General features: G+C 39.2%; 1 protein-coding gene across 3 annotated transcripts in view; it reads right to left on the reverse strand.

Moving 5' to 3' along the window:
• Positions 1-18,963: 18,963 nt before the first annotated feature.
• lingo2 (leucine rich repeat and Ig domain containing 2) overlaps positions 18,964-20,966 on the reverse strand; it is an 801,437-nt gene continuing 799,434 nt past the window's right edge. For all 3 annotated transcript variants that reach the window (XM_061891801.1, XM_061891802.1, XM_061891803.1), the window contains exon 5: positions 18,964-20,966. This exon is cut by the window's right edge and continues 1,034 nt beyond it. In XM_061891801.1, coding sequence (XP_061747785.1) covers positions 20,147-20,966 — 820 coding nt within the window. In that variant the 3' untranslated portion in view covers positions 18,964-20,146.

The following is a 20,966-nucleotide window of genomic DNA, read 5'->3' on the forward strand; positions in this document are numbered from 1 at the left end:
AAATTCCTGGCAATAGCTGGTTGAGAAATGCTGTTCTTAAACTGTTCGACAATTTGCTCACACGTTTGTCCACAAAGTGTTGACCCTGGCCCCGTCCTTGTTTGTGAATGACTGAGCCTTTCATGGAAGCTGCTTCTATACCCAATCATGGCACCCACCTGTTCCCAATTAGCCTGTTCACCTGTGGGATGTTCCACATAAGTGTTTGATGAGCATTCCTCAACTTTCTCAGTCTTTTTTTGAAACATGTTGCAGGCATCATATTCCAAATGAGCTAATATTTGCAAAAAATAACATTTCTCAGTTCGGACGTTAAGTACCTTGTCTTTTCAGTCAGTTCAATTGAATATAGGTTGAAAAGGAATTGCAAATCATCGTATTTTGTTTTTATTTACTATTTACATAACGTGCCAACTTCACTGGTTTTGGATTGTGTATATTTACGATCAACTGGCACAGTAAAAATTTCAACTGCTTCCGTCAAACAGATCTCTCGAGCTTTGTACCGATCTTTGCGCAGACCGCATGTTTGATACGGTTCTTGAATTGAGTCTAATCAAATAGAGAAGGTGTACCTTGTGTTGTGTCTGAAGACTAAATCAGCACAGGCAACAAGTGTGTGATACATCCTGGTTATTAAAAGGGTTTTCAGTAAGAACTGGATTTCTGGAATTCAAATTTTGATTAAGTCCATTGGAATGTTTTGGTTGAAAAGCAACATTAATTGTCCGATATTAATGGCCTCCGGTGACCATCTCTCAAATGTTTAAAAAGCCTCTGCGGTCAAATCGAAGAAAACATGCGAAACAGTTTTAAGGAAATGTGCGTTATCTATCACTATATTACTCTCACACTGCTTAACGATACAGCTGGGGGATGCAGGATATGTGGGGCATCCTCTTTCACCACATTGTTTCCCCAAAGGAGCTAATTATTTTTGGCAAAGGTGGATTTTTCTATTTATTTTTTGGGATCAACAAATAAGCTGTTTATCTCCGTAGGACAATACTTAAGCCAGACATTCCAAAATGATAACAATTAGAAAGGGAGTTTATTTGAGCTTTTCCACCATTTAAAATGGTTTTAATTGATGCTGTAGACCAGGGGTGTCAAACTCAAATACAGAGTGGGCCAAAATTTAAAACCGAACAAAGCCGCGGGCCAAGGTTGAACAAATTAACCTTTTAATAGGGACCGAAACAAGTTTTGCATTAAATATTGAACAAGCAAGGCTTATATAACTTTTTAGTGACATGCAAAATCAAGTTTGAAATAATATTAATAATTAAAGCTGCAAGCAGCGTTGGTCGGGTCCGCCTTTGGCTGCTGCCCCCGAGACCCACGGCCAGATAAGCGTTAGAAGACGCCTTGGAGCCACTATTTTGAGAATCTAAAGCATTGTGAAAGTAATGCAGTTGTTGTATTGAAGTGAAAATATCAAACTTCCTGTTGATTTTTGCTAAAGTATGTTAATTATTAAAATGTAGGTCTAAGTGAGACCTACATAGTGTTTTTGTTTCATGTCTGTCTGACATTCCTACCGGAAGTTACAAGCAGTTTTGTCTGTGTTTTCTTCCTAGGAGCAGTTTGTCCGTGTTGTATTCCTAGGGGGGCGGTATAGCGCAATTTTGAGTTTTGAGGTTAGGTTTTTTTCATCAGATCGCAATTTTTGCCAGACCTGATGTGTGTGTCAAGTTTGGTGAGTTTAGAAGCATTTTAAGGGGGTCAAATAACAGCTCAAAGAGGCAAAAATTACATTTTTTAGGAGACTTTGCACAGGGGTTCTTTGAAGGCGCATAAAATCAAAAGCTGAGAATTTATCAAAACTCTGTTCTTTACTTTTAATCAGAAGGGTTCAATCTCTCTCCTGTGCGAGTTTGAAGCCAAAACAACAAACGCACTAAGAGGAGATAATGTTTGAAGAAAGGTGACCGGTTTTTACAAAACTTTTGTTTTGAAGGGGGGATTGCAAACTTCCTGTTGATTTTTTTGGGGGTTGTCAATCTATGAAATGTAGGTCTGAGCAAGACCTACATAGAGGTTTTTGTTTCATGTCTCTCCAACATTCTTACCGGAAGTTACAAGCAGTTTTGTCTGTGTTTTCTTCCTAGGAGCAGTTTTTTCAGTGTTTTATTCAAAAATAGCGCTAGAGCGCAATTTTGAGTTTTGGGGTTTGGTTTTTTCATTAGATCGCAATATTTGCCAGTCCTTATGTGTGCGCCAAGTTTGGTGACTTTTGAAGCATTTTAAAGGGGTCAAATTACAGCGCAAAGAGGCAAAAATTGCATTTTTTGCAAAAATTTTATTTTGAAGGGGTTTTCCCCAACTTCCTGTAGATTTTTGCTGAAAGAAGTGAGTGTATGAAAATTGGGTCTAAGTCAGACCTACATAGGAGTTTTTGTTTCATGTCGCTATGACATTCCTAACAGAAGTTACATGCAGTTTTGTCTGTATTTTTTTCCTAGGGGGCGCTAGAGCGCAATTTTCATTTTGGGGGATTGGTTGCTTAATATGTTGGGAAAGTTTGCTATACCGACATGTGTGTCAAATTTGGTGAGTTTTGAAGCATGTTAAGGGGGTCAAATTACAGCGCGTAGGTGCGGAATAATAATAAAACACAGCAGTTTCAATAGAGTCCTTGGCCCATGGCAAATGACTCCAACTTCCTGTAGATTTTTGCTGAAAGAAGTGAGCGTATGAAAATTGGGTCTAAGTCAGACCTACATAGGAGTTTTTGTTTCATGTCGCTATGACATTCCTAACAGAAGTTACATGTAGTTTTGTCTGTATTTTTTTCCTAGGGGGCGCTAGAGCGCAATTTTCATTTTGGGGGATTGGTTGCTTAATATGTTGGGAAGGTTTGCTATACCGACATGTGTGTCAAATTTGGTGAGTTTTGAAGCATGTTAAGGGGGTCAAATTACAGCGCGTAGGTGCGGAATAATAATAAAACACAGCAGTTTCAATAGGGTCCTTGGCCCATGGCAAAGGACTCCAACTTCCTGTAGATTTTTGCTGAAAGAAGTGAGTGTATGAAAATTGGGTCTAAGTCAGACCTACATCGGAGTTTTTGTTTCATGTCGCTATGACATTCCTAACAGAAGTTACATGCAGTTTTGTCTGTATTTTTTTCCTAGGGAGCGCTAGAGCGCAATTTTCATTTTGGGGGATTGGTTGCTTAATATGTTGGGAAGGTTTGCTATACCGACATGTGTGTCAAATTTGGTGAGTTTTGAAGCATGTTAAGGGGGTCAAATTACAGCGCGTAGGTGCGGAATAATAATAAAACACAGCAGTTTCAATAGAGTCCTTGGCCCATGGCAAAGGACTCCAACTTCCTGTATATTTGTGCTGAAAGAAGTGAGTGTATGAAAATTGGGTCTAAGTCAGACCTACATAGGAGTTTTTGTTTCATGTCGCTATGACATTCCTAACAGAAGTTACATGCAGTTTTGTCTGTATTTTTTTCCTAGGGGGCGCTAGAGCGCAATTTTCCTTTTGGGGGATTGGTTGCTTAATATGTTGGGAAGGTTTGCTATACTGACATGTGTGTCAAATTTGGTGAGTTTTGAAGCATGTTAAGGGGGTCAAATTACAGCTCGTAGGTGCGGAATAATAATAAAACACAGCAATTTCAATAGGGTCCTTGGAGTCCTTTGCCATGGGCAGGGCGGACCCTAATTAATTATTGAGTATTTTATTGATTATGGGATAAGCAGCAGAAAATGGATGGATGATACTTTTTCGTCACTTATTGTTTGTCTTTGGTACACTAATGTGTATATTTTAGGCCATTGGTTCTTTGTTTTATTTTTGCAAAAATGTATACAGTATTTCTATTTTTATATTGCTATTTTTATCTTTGGTATGAAAATTATTATGTAACAACATTTATTAGTATATTTTTGGTTCTTTGTTGTTGCTATTTTTGTATTATGACAATTTATTATTGGTTCATGTCGTACTGCATTTTAATCGTTTGTTTTGTGGTTGTGTGATGTTTTTCGCCTGGACCCCAGGAAGAATAGTCTCCACTGCGGTGTAGACTAATGGGGATCCTTAATAAACTAATAATTAAAAACTATCAATGGCATATCAAATAAAATTTCAATAAAAATTGAATGCCTCTTTTTGAAGTTGAGGTGGACGGGGTTTGGTGATAGCGGGGGGTGTATGTTGTAGCGTCCCGGAAGAGTTAGTGTTGCAAGGCGTTCTGGGTTGTGTTTATGTTGTGTTACGGTGCGGATGTTCTCCCGAAATGTGTCATTCTTGTTTGGTGCGGGTTCACAGTGTGGCGCATATTTGTAACAGTGTTAAAGTTATTTATATGGCCACCCTCAGTGTGACCTGTATGGCTGTTGACCAAGTATGCCTTGCATTCACTTGTGTGTGTGTATAAGCCGCATATATTATGTGACTGGGCCGGCACGCTGTTTGTATGGAGGAAAAGCGAACGCAGAGACAGGTTGTAGAGAACACCAAAGGCAGTGCCTTTAAAGCCCACTCAAAATATTGTTGTCCGGGAGAAATTCGGGAGGGGCACTGAACTTCAGGAGTCTCCCGGGAAAATCAAGAGGGTTGGCAAGTAAGAGTGTTGGCGGTGTAATACCGGCGGGCCAGCTCTAATGTTAATTTGATATTGCCTCAAGGGCCAAATTTGGCCCGCAAGCCAGAGTTTGACACCCATGGTGTAGACAACAGATAAAGAGCGCTGCAAATATCCTGTAAAGCGTTTTGAGGCTACATACGTTATTTGTATACAGTATACCCTTTGTGAAAAGGTCACATATTGTGTTTTGGGAACTTAACTCCATTTAATTCCAATGCTTATGTGAAGATTTAAACTGTGATACGTGGAATGACCATTAAAACCAGGGATTTAACGGTGTAATAAATAATGTGGTATCGCAATAATACAGTTGCATGTGATGGTATCAAATGAAAAATTGGTGATTGTAGTTTTTTCCCGCTATTATAGCGTTGGCCCGGTCTGTAAATAAACTACATCTCCTAGAATCCCCGTCCAAAGTCGGGGACGTGGAACGCCGTAAGCAGGAAGTGTGTTCGTACTTTTCGTAGATACAAGGAATTGTTTTTTTCGGACATTGAATCTGTCCATAAATGGTGGAGTTATGTTACACAGGCCAAAACGAATCTGCGGTCCCTTCCAAGTTTTAGCGTTGAGCCCATTGGGTTGAGTTTTTCTTCTTGTCCTGATGCGGAATCTGAGCCGATGTCATTAAGGGCTATATAAGTACACATCAATTGATCTACATCAGGGGTAGGGAACCTGTGGCTCTAGAGCCAGATGTGGCTCTTTTGATGACTGCAGATAAATCTTAGCTGACATTGCTTAACACGATAAGTAATGAATAATTCCGCTGGTAATCACAGTGTCAAAAATAACGTTCAAAATAAAAAACATTCTCATGCATTTCCATCCATCCATCCGGTTTCTACCGCACCTGTATTTAATTTTTGGTTAGCCTCAGAATAACAATGTTATTAAAAAGAATAAGAGACTTATTATACTCAAAAAATGTTGGTATTTCTTAAAAATGCACGCATATAGTTGTATTCAGTGTTAAAAAAAAAAAAAATTGAACGTCTCTCACGGAAATACTTTTAAAAATATTTGGCTTGTATGGCTCTCTCAGCCAAAAAGCTTCCCGACCCCTGATCTATATATATACCCACTATAAACCCACTATGAACCCACTCCAGGAAACCAACCAAAAAAGAGCAGAAAACGAAACAACATCATCTGGTACAATCCGCCATTCAGCAAAAACGTCTCAACCAACATCGGCCGTAAGTTCCTCACTCTGATCGACAAACACTTCCCCAAAGGCAACACCCTAAGAAAAATATTGAACAAGAACAACATTAAATTGATCTACAGCTGTATGAATAACATACAACAAATCATTTCAAACCACAACAAAGCAATTGCAAAAGGACTGCCTACCCCCAGACTAAACCACTCTGAAACCAATAAGGAATGTAACTGTCGCAAGAAACCTGATTGCCCTCTCAACGGAGGGTGCTTACAGACATCAGTTGTTTGCCAAGCAAAGGTAATACGCAAGGACATTAACACATCCGACACGTACGTAGGATTAACCGAAGGAGCGTTCAAAAGAAGATGGAATAATCACAACGCCTCCTTTAGAAACCAGACTTTGCGGAATTCTACAGAACTCAGCAAACACATTTGGAACCTCAAAGACAACAATGTTGAATATTCAATAACATGGCAAATTCTTGCATCCAGCACACCTTACAACAGTGGTAATAAAAGATGCAACCTATGCTTAAAAGAGAAACTGTTTATTATATATCATCCAGATCTATCATCCCTCAACAAGCGCAGTGAAATAATTTCAACATGCCGCCACAGACGGAAACACCTCCTAGGTAACACATGAGCCAATCACCACACCCTACCTGCCTGTACCCACCCACTCTGTGCCCTATATAAACCATTATATGTGAATGCTTCCATTAAAATCTCCTGATGATTGAGGGAACCCCTCATGAAACAGTTCTGTAGAGATGAAGTAGTCTTGTGATTTTTCCCACACCTACATATTGCGCTCTACCACGGTATCGAGCACTATTCTCTGGATAATCCAATCAAGACATATACATATACATATATATATATATATATATATATATATATATATATATATATATATATATATATATAATAGTATTAGTGTTGTCTCGAAACCAATATTTTGGTACCGGTAGGAAAATGTATTCGGTAATTTTCTATACTTTTCTAAATATGGCATTTTTGGCTTTATTTTAACAAAAAAACTTCTTATGGTTTCTTATTGCAATTTAGTCCTTAAATAAAATAGTGAACATACAAGACAACTTGTCTTTTAGTAGTAAGTAAACAAACAAAGGCTCCCAATTAAGCTGCTGACATATGCAGTAACATATTGTGTCATTTATACACCTATTATGTTGTACACATTATTAAGTACACGTGGAAAAAAAAAAGATGTATTAATTTACTGTCACGTGGGGGTCGCATTTTAATGCGGGATCGTTCCTCCAACGCAAACATAGACACTCCGGACAACAACTAAAAGGTAAGAATGATTTAATAACAAAACACTGGTACAAAAACAGACGAAAAGAAACAAGTGGCGAAAACACAGAAGCTAATGCTAACACTAGCACAGGATCAGGTAACAAGAAATCTAGAATTACCAACGAAACAGTTGCATACCGCAAACAAGGGACCAAGACCGACTGACGGGACAAGGCAGGCTTAAATAAGGAAGTAATTAACAAAAACAGGTGTGCGTCTGGAACCCTCAGCAGGTGAAATTAATATGTTGCCATGGTGACCAAACTGACTCACAAAAAGGTACACAAACAACAGAGGGAGTCCAAACTAACAGAAAATAACTAAACTAAACATGATCCAGACTACGGATCATGACATTTACAAGTGTATGAAAACTAGATATAACAACTGGCGAGCACTGCCATCATTATCAGCTCACAGTTACCCGTTATAAAAAAACAATGCTTAGCAATTAGCATTTATTAGCACATGAACACACACAAAAGTACTGAAAATTGGTACTGTCAAGTTCCGGAATAAAATCCCAGGTAATGGTACCATATCAAAGACCCATCCCTTACTTCCAGTGCAATTCTCCTCGTTGGAAGTTGGACATTTCTGACTTCCTGGCGTACTTGAATGAGGCATATGTGCTAACGCTAAGTAAGGCTTCGCTTCTATCATCACAGGGAATAAACTTTTAGATGTTTTAAAAATTTGTATTTGCAAATGATTCTCAACGAAATGTACATTTAATGATTCCATAATCAACAAACACGACTTGAAATAGTCTTGTTAGTAGTGTTCACTGTCGAAGCAAATATGTCTTCTCCGCATGAATAATCTTTACGAGATGTGATGTTGTGCTCTTTAAACGCAACAATGAAGACCAAACAAGGCGACCTTCAGGTGAAGAAATACCAGAATTCTCCGAGCACATCCCGATCCGTCTGGCACCTCCGCTCTGTTTTCTTCAATCGTGACGAATACGAGGCCGTGTCGGCGCAGACCTTGAGAACGGAGCGAGGGCCGTGACGCAAAAAAAAAAAAAAAGCAATGTCGCTCGGTTTTGGACTGGCATCGCGCCGACGACAGGCATGTTCACAAATGAAGACGGATCGCGTTTGATGACACGAGTCGGTTTTGTGCGAGTCTTTGCCAGGAAGGGCGACAGCGCATAGTCCGTTGCGAAATAACTGGATATGTAACAAAGCCCGGAGGCACAGCTTTGATCGTTTCTTTTCTCTATCGAGCGCAAGTCGACTGGTTCAAGTGCAGAGCAAGTTTATGTCACACCTGCAACAAGTCACGGCTGACTTGTTCTTCATTTGTTCTTGACAAAAGAGCAGTAGCGTGGGACCGAAACCTTTGGACATGAAGTGCTGAGAGAAGGACAAGGACATTTGATATCAGCTTGATAAAAGTCAAGAAAACAGGTCTAGGTTCCTAAATGGTGTTATGGAAACGTGTGTCCCAGCTCTAGAACAAAGACTTAGCCCCCTACGTCGCATCCTGTTTATATCCTGTACACGACGCCGAAGAGCTGACTTGTGTATGTCTACAATTGTCGTCAGAGCTGTCTCATCACTTTGTGTGATCAGAGACTCTGTAAATGTGCCAAAACGTCCACATTCTTGCCGTAAAGCTCTGGGTTGCGAGACAAACAGCTCGAGCTAGCGTTTTTAGCTAGTTTTTCTCTGGCTTGATACACTTTGAGTTGGAAGATTTTATCCGCAAAGGGGGCTTTGTTCCGAGGCAAGTCTTTAATTGTGATTACACCGAAAAAGATTTCACAGCAGACATGGTTCAAGCCGAGGAAAAGGCAATACCAAGACACAAGACAGTGAAGGATCTATATATATATATATATTAAGGCTGGGCAACGATTAAACATTTTAATCGAAGTTAATCGCACTATTTCTCCGATTAATCACGATTAACTGCATTGTATACGCAAAGCCCAATAATGAATTCAAAAGTAGTGTGTAGTGCACCTTTATTGGAATATTCTCCCACATGAACAAAAGCGCCAAAACATTTGTTGTGCAAACACAATTTAAATCAGTCCTTGTTAAACAGTAGCAGTTAAATAGCATATTTTATGAAAATCAACTCCAAAAATGTAAATACAAACATTTAAGCTTATTGCCACTGCCAGGGTATTTAAGTTATCCTGTTTGTTATGGAAAATAAATATAATCTACATACAAATCTCTGAGCCACAATCATAACATCTGAACAGGCAATTTCTGAGGTAAGAGCAGAAATATTTTTTTAATCAGGGTCTTATGTTTAAAAAACCTATATTATACGTAGTGGGCTGTTTTAGGGAATTTTTGATCAAACTATCCGTAGTAGCAATATTAATAATGTTGTGTTTATTCTGCTTCGTGCACTTAAAATAATTATGACCATATCTAGGAATTGCTATGATGGGAATTTTCCGATTGTTTGCTTGGTGCTTTGATAAACTGAACGCATATACATGGTACTATATTGTGATGTTATGAGCCAGGGAAAAAAAGAACTACCCTACCCAGCATGCAACAGGAGTGACGAGCATGCGCGGTAGCCCGGTATAGGTTGTGTCGCCATGACGGCATCTTGTATGTTGTGATATGCACGCTCTGAAAGTAAACGTTAAGAACTCAGCCAACACTCCTGGTCTGCATTATTCATAAATAGACAGACAACACATATACTCCGCTGCTTCACAGGCCGCTGGATGTAGCCGGCAAAGTATTCCCATGCTAGCTAGCCGGTCTAGCAAGCACGCGTCATTCAGTCCAAAACGGCCCGATCTATCCACATTCAGAATTGTCTGGCGGTCGTAAGTGATCCCGGAGTGACCACGCTGTAAGCCAGCCATGACATTTGCTGAATTGTCCGGTATTTTTGCCAAATGTTCCATCTTTACCAAGAGCCCCTCGACGCCGAAGTACATCCGGGAGAGGCCATCTTGTTAAGAAAAGGCGTTAACAAAATAAAAGCATGTAAACAACATACGCAAATGTGCAATAAAATAATTGTCGGCGTTAATAGATTGATGAGTTAACGCGAAATTAACGCATTAATTTGCCCACCCCTAATGTATATATATATATATATATATATATATATATATATATATATATATATATATATATATATATATATATATATATACATATACGTACAAACATACATATATATATATATATACATATGTGTGTGTATATATATATATATATATATATATATATATATATATACATATATATACATACATACATAAACATATTATATATAAATATGTATATATACATAAACATGTATATATATATAAATGCATATATGAAAAAATATATATATACATATATACACACACATATACATATACATACGTACATATGTATATATACATATATATATATATATATATATATATATGTATATATATATATATATATATATATATATATATATATATATATATATGTGCATTAAATATACACATACACATATATACATGTACATATATTTATACATATATTATATATACATATATACATACATACATATATATATTTATATAAATGTCCAGGGTGTACCACGCCTACCACCCAAATGCAGCTGAGAGAGGCGGCAGCGACCCCCCGCGACCCCAAAAGGGACAAGCGGTAGAAAAATGGATGGATATATATATATATATATATATATATATATATATATATATATATATATATATATCCATCCATCCATCCATCATCTTCCGCTTATCCGAGGTCGGGTCGCGGGGGCAACAGCCTAAGCAGGGAAACCCAGACTTCCCTCTCCCCAGCCACTTCGTCTAGCTCTTCCTGGGGAATCCCGAGGCGTTCCCAGCCAGCCGGGAGACATAGTCTTCCCAACGTGTCCTGGGTCTTCCCCGTGGCCTCCTACCGGTTGGACGTGCCCTAAACACCTCCCTAGGGAGGTGTTTATATATATATATATATATATATATATATATATATATATATGTACACACACACACACACACACACACAGTTTAGATTTTACATACATATATGTAAAATCTCCTTCTCACCCCGCAGTATCTTGGCTGTTCCTGGGACTGCACTTTTCTGGACTGAGACTTCAGATGTTGTTCCTGAGATCTGTTGGAGCCACTCTCCCAGTTTGGGGGTTAATGCCCCGAGCGCCTTGACCTTCCACATCCGTTCCAGCTGCTCTTTCAACCCTTAGTACTTCTCAAGTTTGTCATTTTCCTTTGTCCTGATGTTGGCGTCAGCTTTGTCCACCACCACTATGTCTGGTTGGTTAGCCAGAAGCTGTTTGTTGGACTGGAATCTGTAGTCCCATTCAGACTGGGCAGGTCTTTGTCATGATCCGCTGCTTGGATCATGTCATATCCAGGTTTTGGTTCCATTTTGTATCTCATCTTGCCAGTATTTCACTTCCTTAGTTCCTGGTGGCACTTCCTGTTTTGTTCTGTTGTCATAGTTACGGGTGTTAGTTAGGGGCGGTTTAGCTCGGTTGGTAGAGTGGCCGTGCCAGCAACTTGAGGGTTGCAGGTTCGATTCCCGCTTCCGCCATCCTAGTCACTGCCGTTGTGTCCTGGGGCAAGACACTTTACCCACCTGCTTCCAGTGCCACCCACACTGGTTTGAATATAAATTAGATATTGGGTTTCACTATGTAAAGCGCTTTGAGTCACTAGAGAAAAAGCGCTATATAGAAATATAATTCACTTCACGTATTAGTGTCACCTGCCTCTTGTTTTTTACGCGCACCTGCTTTGTAATTACTCCCCTTATTTAAGCCTGCCTTTTCCGTTACTCATCCTCATATCCCTGTTTCTGTTCCGTGCAACAGGTGACAACGCTGTTTCCCAATTGTGTTCAAAAACAATTTTATTGCACTTGCTAGCTTTCTCGCTATGCTTCTTTTGTCTGTTCCCTAGCTCACATGCTAGCGCTTTTAGTTCTTCTAGCTCCCATGCTAGTTCTGTCCGTTTTTGCCTTTAGTGCCTTGTGCAAGTGTTTCTGTTCTTTGTCTGTTTTGTTAGTGTCAATAAATCATCATTTCCTACGTTCACGCTGTGTCCAAATCCGACTGCATCCCTGAGAGAACGAACCCGCACCACGATGCCAGCAAACTGTCACACTCTCTTTTGGCATGAGACGCTGTCTGTCACTCAGAAATGTCCACATACAACATCTAAAACAATTACTTGGTTCCTATTGTTACGTGACGGAGACAATAATCGATATTCGGGCATTGGTTCGTCGATTCAAACTTCTCCCAATACCGATTCATCTAAAAATGATGACTTCCCTTTGTTCTTCTGTGACTGTTTCCTCGGAAGCAAAAATACAAAGGCACATCATTCTTGTATGGGAAAAAAAAAAAAGGTATTTGTGATTTAAATAGTTGTACAAGAATAACTTTTTTTTTGAAGCATTCTTTTGGTGGCATGAATGAGCAAAGAAGACAAATGGCGGCCTGCAGCCAGACAGTGTTTGGAAGCGATGCTATAGCGGGCTCACACGGGAGCTCATTTGGCGGAAGGGGGGCGGTCACCAGGGAGCTGAGCCACAAGCAAAGCCTCCGCTAATGAAAGCTCACACATCCGGATCCTGGCGGCCTGCACCCGTCTGTCCACTCACATACGCACATACTCTGATTTTTCAAGGCTTGATCATGCCTCGTTCTGCAGGTGCTCTCAGTTGTGTTAAAAAACAACAAAACAAAAAAAACCCACACCAACAACATCCAAAGTAGCCGCCCCTTCTGATTTTTTTCCCCTACTCGCTTGCAAGTTTATACCAAAGCACAGCCAGTTATCATAAGAACACATCATGAAATAATTACACTGCCTGTGCACAACACACCACAAAAAAGTCAGTTTTCTTGGCGGGATAATGTCAACAGACTCCAGCTGTCGTCGTCTGTGTGGTTCAAAGATGAAAGATGATCTGGTAAAGAATGAGGACCTCATGCTGGGGAAGAGTCTTTCTGGGTATAAATATACAGTAGGCAGCAGCAGCAGCTTGTTGTGAAGCCAAAGACAAAGATGCTTTTTTTTCTTCCAGGGACTCTGACAAGCTTCAATTGCAGAGAAATTGGTCGCGTTCCATTTCATTTGACTTGGATGAAGACGAGATGTGCAGAACACAGTCGTGGTCAAAAGTTTACATACACTTGGGAAGGACATAATGTCATGGATGTCTTGAGTTTCTGATACTCTTATTTTTTTTTTGTGATAGAGTTATTGGAGCACATACTTATTGGTCACGAAATATATTTATACATGTTCCTAATGGAGTCCAAAACTTCAAAAAACATTATCTAGACCACAAATCACGACACCTCCCGAATTTCAGTGCCCCTCCAGAAAAATCTCCCAGGGCAACCATTCTCCCGAATTTCTCCCGATTTCCACCCGGACAACAATATACCTATCATCACATCAACGTGCTTGCCCATTCACATAATATATATGGCTTTAATACACACAAGTGAATGCAAGGCATACTTGGTCAACAGCCGTACAGGTCATACTGAGGGTGGCCGTATAAACAACTTTAACACTGTTACAAATATGCGCCACACTGTGAACCCACACCAAACAAGAATGGCAAACACATTTCGGGAGAACATCCGCACCGTCACACAACATAAACACAACGGAACACATACCTGGAATCCCTTGCAGCACTAACTGCACAACTCCACTCTGGGAAAGGGGTACTGCGATGACAGGGGATATAAAACAATAACAGTGCAATACTTTTTCATAACATAGTCACTACTTCCTAGTTTCTCTTGTTATATTCTTATTTTACTGTTATATTTTTATTCACATTTATTTGTATTCTTACTGTAATAATTTTATATTTTGTTTCCATTTATACCCCCATTATTTATTTTTTACTTTTTAAATTTGATCTCAATTCTGGACACATTTTGGGAGAACATCCGCACCGTTACACAACATAAACACAACGGAACACATACCTGGAATCCCTTGCAGCACTAACTGTACAACTCCTTTCTGGGAAAGGGGTACTAGGATGACAGGGGATATAAAACAGTAACAGTGCAATACTTTTTCATAACATAGTCACTACTTCCTAGTTTCTCTTGTTATATTCTTATTTTACTGTTATATTTTTCTTCACATTTATTTGTATTCTTACTGTAATACTTTTATATTTTGTTTCCATTTATACCCCCATTATTTACTTTTTACTTTTTAAATTCAACCTCAATTCTGGACACATTTTGGGAGAACATCCGCACCACCACACAACATAAACACAACGGAACACATACCTGGAACCCCTTGCAGCACTAACTGTACAACTCCTTTCTGGGAAAGGGGTACTAGGATGACAGGGGATATAAAACAATAACAGTGCAATACTTTTTCATAACATAGTCACTACTTCCTAGTTTCTCTTGTTATATTCTTATTTTACTGTTATATTTTTATTCCCATTTATTTTTATTCTTACTGTAATACTTTTATATTTTGTTTCCATTTATACCCCCATTATTTATTTTTTAATTTTTAAATTTGATATCAATTCTGGACACATTTTGGGAGAACATCTGCACTGTCACACAACATAAACACAACGGAACACATACCTGGAACCCCTTGCAGCACTAACTGTACAACTCCTCTCTGGGAAAGGGGTACAAGGACGACAGGGGATGCAAAACAATAACAGTGCAATACTTTTTCATAACATGGTCACTCCTGCCTAGTTTCTCTTGTTATATTCTAATTTTACTGTTATATTTTTATTCCCATTTATTTTTATTCGTATTGTAATATTTTTCTATTTTGTTTCCATTTATACCCCCATTAATTACTTTTTACTTTTTAAATTCGACCTCAATTCTGGACACATTTTGGGAGAACATCCGCACCATCACACAACATAAACACAACGGAACACATCCCCGGAACCCCTTGCAGCACTAACTGTACAACTCCTCTCTGGGAAAGGGGTACAAGGAAGACAGGGGATGCAAAACAATCACAGTGCAATAGTTTTCCCTAACATGGTCACTACTGCCTAATTTCTCTTGTTATATTCTTATTTTTTTACTGATATATTTTCGATCCTATTTTCACTTTTCATTTTTTTATTCTTATTGTAATATTGTTATATCTTGTTTCCATTTATACCCCCATTATTTACTTTTTACTATTTAAATTCGATCTCAATCCCGGACAAATTCGGGAGAACATCCACACCGTCACACAACATAAACACAACGGAACACATACTCAGAACCCCTTGCAGCACTAACTGTGCAACTCCTCTCTGGGCAGGGGGTACTAGGATGACAGGGGATATAAAACAATAACAGTGCAATACTTTTTCATAACATGGTCACTCCTGCCTAGTTTCTCTTGTTATATTCTTATTTTACTGTTAAATTTTTATTCCCATTTATTTTTATTCTTACTGTAATATTTTTCTATTTTGTTTCCATTTATACCCCCATTATTTACTTTTTACTTTTTAAATTCAATCTCAATTCTGGACACATTTTGGAAGAACATCCGCACCATCACACAACGGAACACATACTCAGAATCCCTTGCAGCACTAACTGTACAACTCCTCTCTGGGAAAGGGGTACAAGGACGACAGGGGATATAAAACAATAACAGTGCAATACTTTTTCATAAGATGGTCACTCCTGCCTAGTTTCTCTTGTTGTATTCTAATTTTACTGTTATATTTTTATTCCCATTTATTTTTATTCTTATCGTAATATTTTTCTATTTTGTTTCCATTTATACCCCCATTATTTACTTTTTACTTTTTGAATTCAACCTCAATTCTGGACACATTTTGGGAGAACATCCGCACCGCCACACAACATAAACACAACGGAACACATATCTGGACCCCCTTGCAGCACTAACTGTACAACTCCTCTCTGGGAAAGGGGTACAAGGACGACAGGGGATATAAAACAATAACAGTGCAATACTTTTTCATAACATGGTCACTCCTGCCTAGTTTCTCTTGTTATATTCTTATTTTACTGTTATATTTTTATTCCCATTTATTTTTATTCTTATTATAATATTTTTCTATTTTGTTTCCATTTATACCCCCATTATTTACTTTTTACTTTTTAAATTCGATCTCAATTCTGGACACATTTTGGAAGAACATCCGCACCGTCACACAACATAAACACAACGGAACACATACCTGGAAGCCCTTGCAGCACTAACTGTACAACTCCTCTCTGGGAAAGAGGTACAAGGACGACAGGGGATATAAAACAATAACAGTGCAATACTTTTTCATAACATGGTCACTCCTGCCTAGTTTCTCTTTTTATATTCTTATTTTACTGTTATATTTTTATTCCCATTTATTTTTATTCGTATTGTAATATTTTTCTATTTTGTTTCCATTTATACCCCCATTATTTACTTTTTACTTTTTAAATTCGACCTCAATTCTGGTCACATTTTGGGAGAACATCCGCACCATCACACAACATAAACACAACGGAACACATACCCGGAAGCCCTTGCAGCACTAACTGTGCAACTCCTCTCTGGGAAAGGGGTACAAGGAAGACAGGGGATGCAAAACAATCACAGTGCAATAGTTTTCCCTAACATGGTCACTACTGCCTGATTTCTATTGTTTTATTCTTATTTTTTTACTGATATATTTTCGATCCTATTTTCATTTTTCATTTTTTTATTCTTATTGTACTATTGTTATATCTTGTTTCCATTTATACCCCCATTATTTACTTTTTACTATTTAAATTCGATCTCAATTCCGGACAAATTCGGGAGAACATCCACACCGTCACACAACATAAACACAACGGAACACATACTCAGAACCCCTTGCAGCACTAACTGTACAACTCCTCTCTGGGCAGGGGGTTCTAGGATGACAGGGGATGCAAAACATTAACAGTGCAATACGTTTTCATAACATGGTCACTCCTGCCTAGTTTCTCTTTTTATATTCTTATTTTACTGTTATATTTTTATTCCCATTTATTTTTATTCGTATTGTAATATTTTTCTATTTTGTTTCCATTTATACCCCCATTATTTACTTTTTACTTTTTAAATTCGACCTCAATTCTGGTCACATTTTGGGAGAACATCCGCACCATCACACAACATAAACACAACGGAACACATACCCGGAAGCCCTTGCAGCACTAACTGTGCAACTCCTCTCTGGGAAAGGGGTACAAGGAAGACAGGGGATGCAAAACAATCACAGTGCAATAGTTTTCCCTAACATGGTCACTACTGCCTGATTTCTATTGTTTTATTCTTATTTTTTTACTGATATATTTTCGATCCTATTTTCATTTTTCATTTTTTTATTCTTATTGTACTATTGTTATATCTTGTTTCCATTTATACCCCCATTATTTACTTTTTACTATTTAAATTCGATCTCAATTCCGGACAAATTCGGGAGAACATCCACACCGTCACACAACATAAACACAACGGAACACATACTCAGAACCCCTTGCAGCACTAACTGTACAACTCCTCTCTGGGCAGGGGGTTCTAGGATGACAGGGGATGCAAAACATTAACAGTGCAATACGTTTTCATAACATAGTCACTCCTGCCTAGTTTCTCTTGTTATATTCTTATTTTACTGTTAAATTTGTATTCCCATTTATTTTTATGCTTACTGTAATATTTTTCTAATTTGTTTCCATTTATACCCCCATTATTTACTTTTTACTTTTTAAATTCGATCTCAATTCTGGACACAAATTCGGGAGAACATCCACACCGTCACACAACATAAACACAACGGAACACATACCTGGAACCTCTTGCAGCACTAACTGTACAACTCCTCTTTGGGCAGGGGGTACTAGGATGACAGGGGATGCAAAACATTAACAGTGCAATACTTTTTCATAACATGGTCACTCCTGCCTAGTTTCTCTTGTTATATTCTAATTTTACTGTTATATTTTTATTCCCATTTATTTTTATTCTTATTGTAATATTTTTCTATTTTGTTTCCATTTATACCCCCATTATTTACTTTTTACTTTTTAAATTTGATCTCAATTCTGGAAACATTTTGGAAGAACATCCGCACCGTCACACAACATAAACACAACGGAACACATACCTGGAACCCCTTGCAGCACTAACTGTGCAACTCCTCTCTGGGACGGGGGTACTAGGATGACAGGGGATGCAAAACAATAACAGTGCAATACTTTTTCCTGACATAGTCACTACTGCCCAGTTTGTCTTGTTATATTCTTATTTTTTTTACTATTATATTTTTATTCCCATTGTCACATTTCATTTGTATTCTTATTGTAATATTTTTCTATTTTGTTTCCATTTATACCCCCATTATTTATTTTCTAAATTCCATCTCAATTCTGGACACATTTCGGGAGAACATCCGGACCGTCACACAACAGAACACATATCCGGAATCCCTTGCAGCACTAACTGTACAACTCCTCTCTGGGCAGGGGGTACTAGGATGACAGGGGATGCAAAACAATAATAGTGCAATACTTTTTTCATAAGATGGTCACTACTGCCTAGTTTGTCTTGTTATATTCTTATTTTACTGTTATATTTTCATTCCCATTGTTACTTTTTATTTTTTATTCTTATTGTAATATTTTTCAATTTTTTTTTCTATGATTTACTTTTTAAATTCGATCTCAATTCTGCACACTGCTGCTGGAATTTTAATTTACCTGAGGGAACTCTCCTGAAGAAATCAATAAAGTACTATCTCTCTATCCATCTAACTTTTCCGAGACGCTACACTATACACCCCCGCTACCACCAAACCCCGCCCCCAACCCCGCCCACCTCAACCCCGCCACCGCCGAATTCGGAGGTCTCGCATATTAAATGAGCCCGACGCGACGTCAGGTGAATACAATTTTATTTTCATCACAGAGGTGTGGCCTCTCCCCGGCTGTACAGCGACGTTTTAAATAAAACGGCGTCGAGTCACGGGTACAAATACATCTGCATTTATTTCACATACATCTTATTTTTATTTCTTTTTTTCTTTTTTTTACTTTTTTTTTTTTCCAAATTTTCACAATCTAAAATGATTCAACGACAAAAATGAGGAACTACCACAACAAAGCCCAAATTCTCTACAAGGGGAAAAAAAACGATGCAAATATCACGGTCGCAAAAAAGATTTGACGCATGTATTCCGCAGAAAGTACACAGAAAGGAATAAAAAGACACAAAAATAGGACAAAAAAAGGGGGTTCGTTCCGGTTCCATCCAGGTATCATACCGGACGCCCGACCGCAGTTGAGGACTGTGTTTTACTCAACTTTCTCAATAAATAGAATCTTTTCTTTGACCTTCGTTGATAAATATTTCTTCTTCTTCTTACTATTATCTAGGAGTCAATTGGGGGAGCGGGGACATGTAATCCCCCACAGAAGCCCTTCCTGAATCCATGGACACAGCAAAAAGTCTGAAGGATGATTCTTGCCGAACATACAGTATAGGGTTATATCAATTTTGGCTAATGCATCCCATGAATATTGCTATGAACATTTGTACATACGGTAGGTGTACGTAACAAAGCATCAGGTACGCACAGGCAAAGTATTCAACGTAGGAAAAACGATGGTCGCGGCCGTTGATCGGTTGTGTAAAGAAGCATGGCGCAAGACTCAACAAAGGTTGGGTACAAATTGGTACTGTACACGTCTTCAGCCGGAGTTCCAACTCGGAATAGAAGGGCGTTCTTTTCTGGGGTGTATAAATTTCAAAAAGGAGATAAACGACACGTATTCCCTGGACGAAGTTCACTCCTAGTCCGAAAAGTTGCCTGCCGGCAATTCTGATGTCCCGCTACTCTTTGAAGCCTTATATCCAAGCGTTATCCACGGATTTCAGGTACTGCGCCTCGTCTTTTATCAGACCCCAACGTATTTTTTTTTGTTTTGTTCCCACTCGTCCTTCAGAAATAGAATGTACCTTTCCGCAATCCAGCTCCTGTAAATCCACACTTATAAAACGAGTCACATCATTTTCATGTTGAAGCGGTGAGGACCGGCTTGGATGTCCGCAGAGTCCACGTTGGTGCCGTTGGACTTGGAGCGAGGCACGTATTCCACGTCGATGTTGTTTTTATGTTTGCCTTTGCCTCTGCTCCAGACGAACAGGAGCAGGAAGCAAAACAAGACCATTCCCAGGAAGGTGAAGCAACCCATGGCGGTGGACACTAAAATAGTCTTTAGGTCCAAGCCCAGGCTGACGCCGGCGGTCCCATTTGCGGTGGTGTTGCTGGGATCGGTGTAGTACTGGGTCCTGTTTGCGTACAGCGATCCGAGGCTTTTGACGGCCAACGACGTCATCAGGGTGTCATTCCCGGCGGTGTTGGACGCGAGACAGAGGTACACGCCGCCGTCTTGCACCTCGGCCGACTTGATCTCCAGCGTGCCGTTGTTGTGGACCGTCACCCTGCCGTGGTTTCTCCCGGTGAGGACGCGGCGACGCGGGGACACCCAGGAAACCGTGGGTCTCGGGGTCCCCTCAGCGCTGCAGTGCAGCAGAGCTCTCTGGCCCTCATCCACAGTGAGGGTTTGGGTTTTATTCTCTCGTATTTTAGGCTTGGTGCAGGTCACGTAGTAAGACAGGAGGCTTTCCTTAAACTCCCTGAAAGGCCTCCCTCGGATACCCTCGGGTGTGTTGCACTCTGGCTGGGAATCCCCAAACAAGATTGAGTGCCTTTTCTGTAAGATCCACATTAGTCGGCAGTCGCACACCAGGGGGTTGTTGTTGATGAGGAGGACCTCCAAGGCTTCCGGAGACTGGAAAACTCCTTTCTCCAGTGTGTCC

The sequence above is a fragment of the Nerophis ophidion genome, linkage group LG29 (genome assembly GCF_033978795.1).
Source record: "Nerophis ophidion isolate RoL-2023_Sa linkage group LG29, RoL_Noph_v1.0, whole genome shotgun sequence".
NCBI lineage: Eukaryota > Metazoa > Chordata > Actinopteri > Syngnathiformes > Syngnathidae > Nerophis > Nerophis ophidion.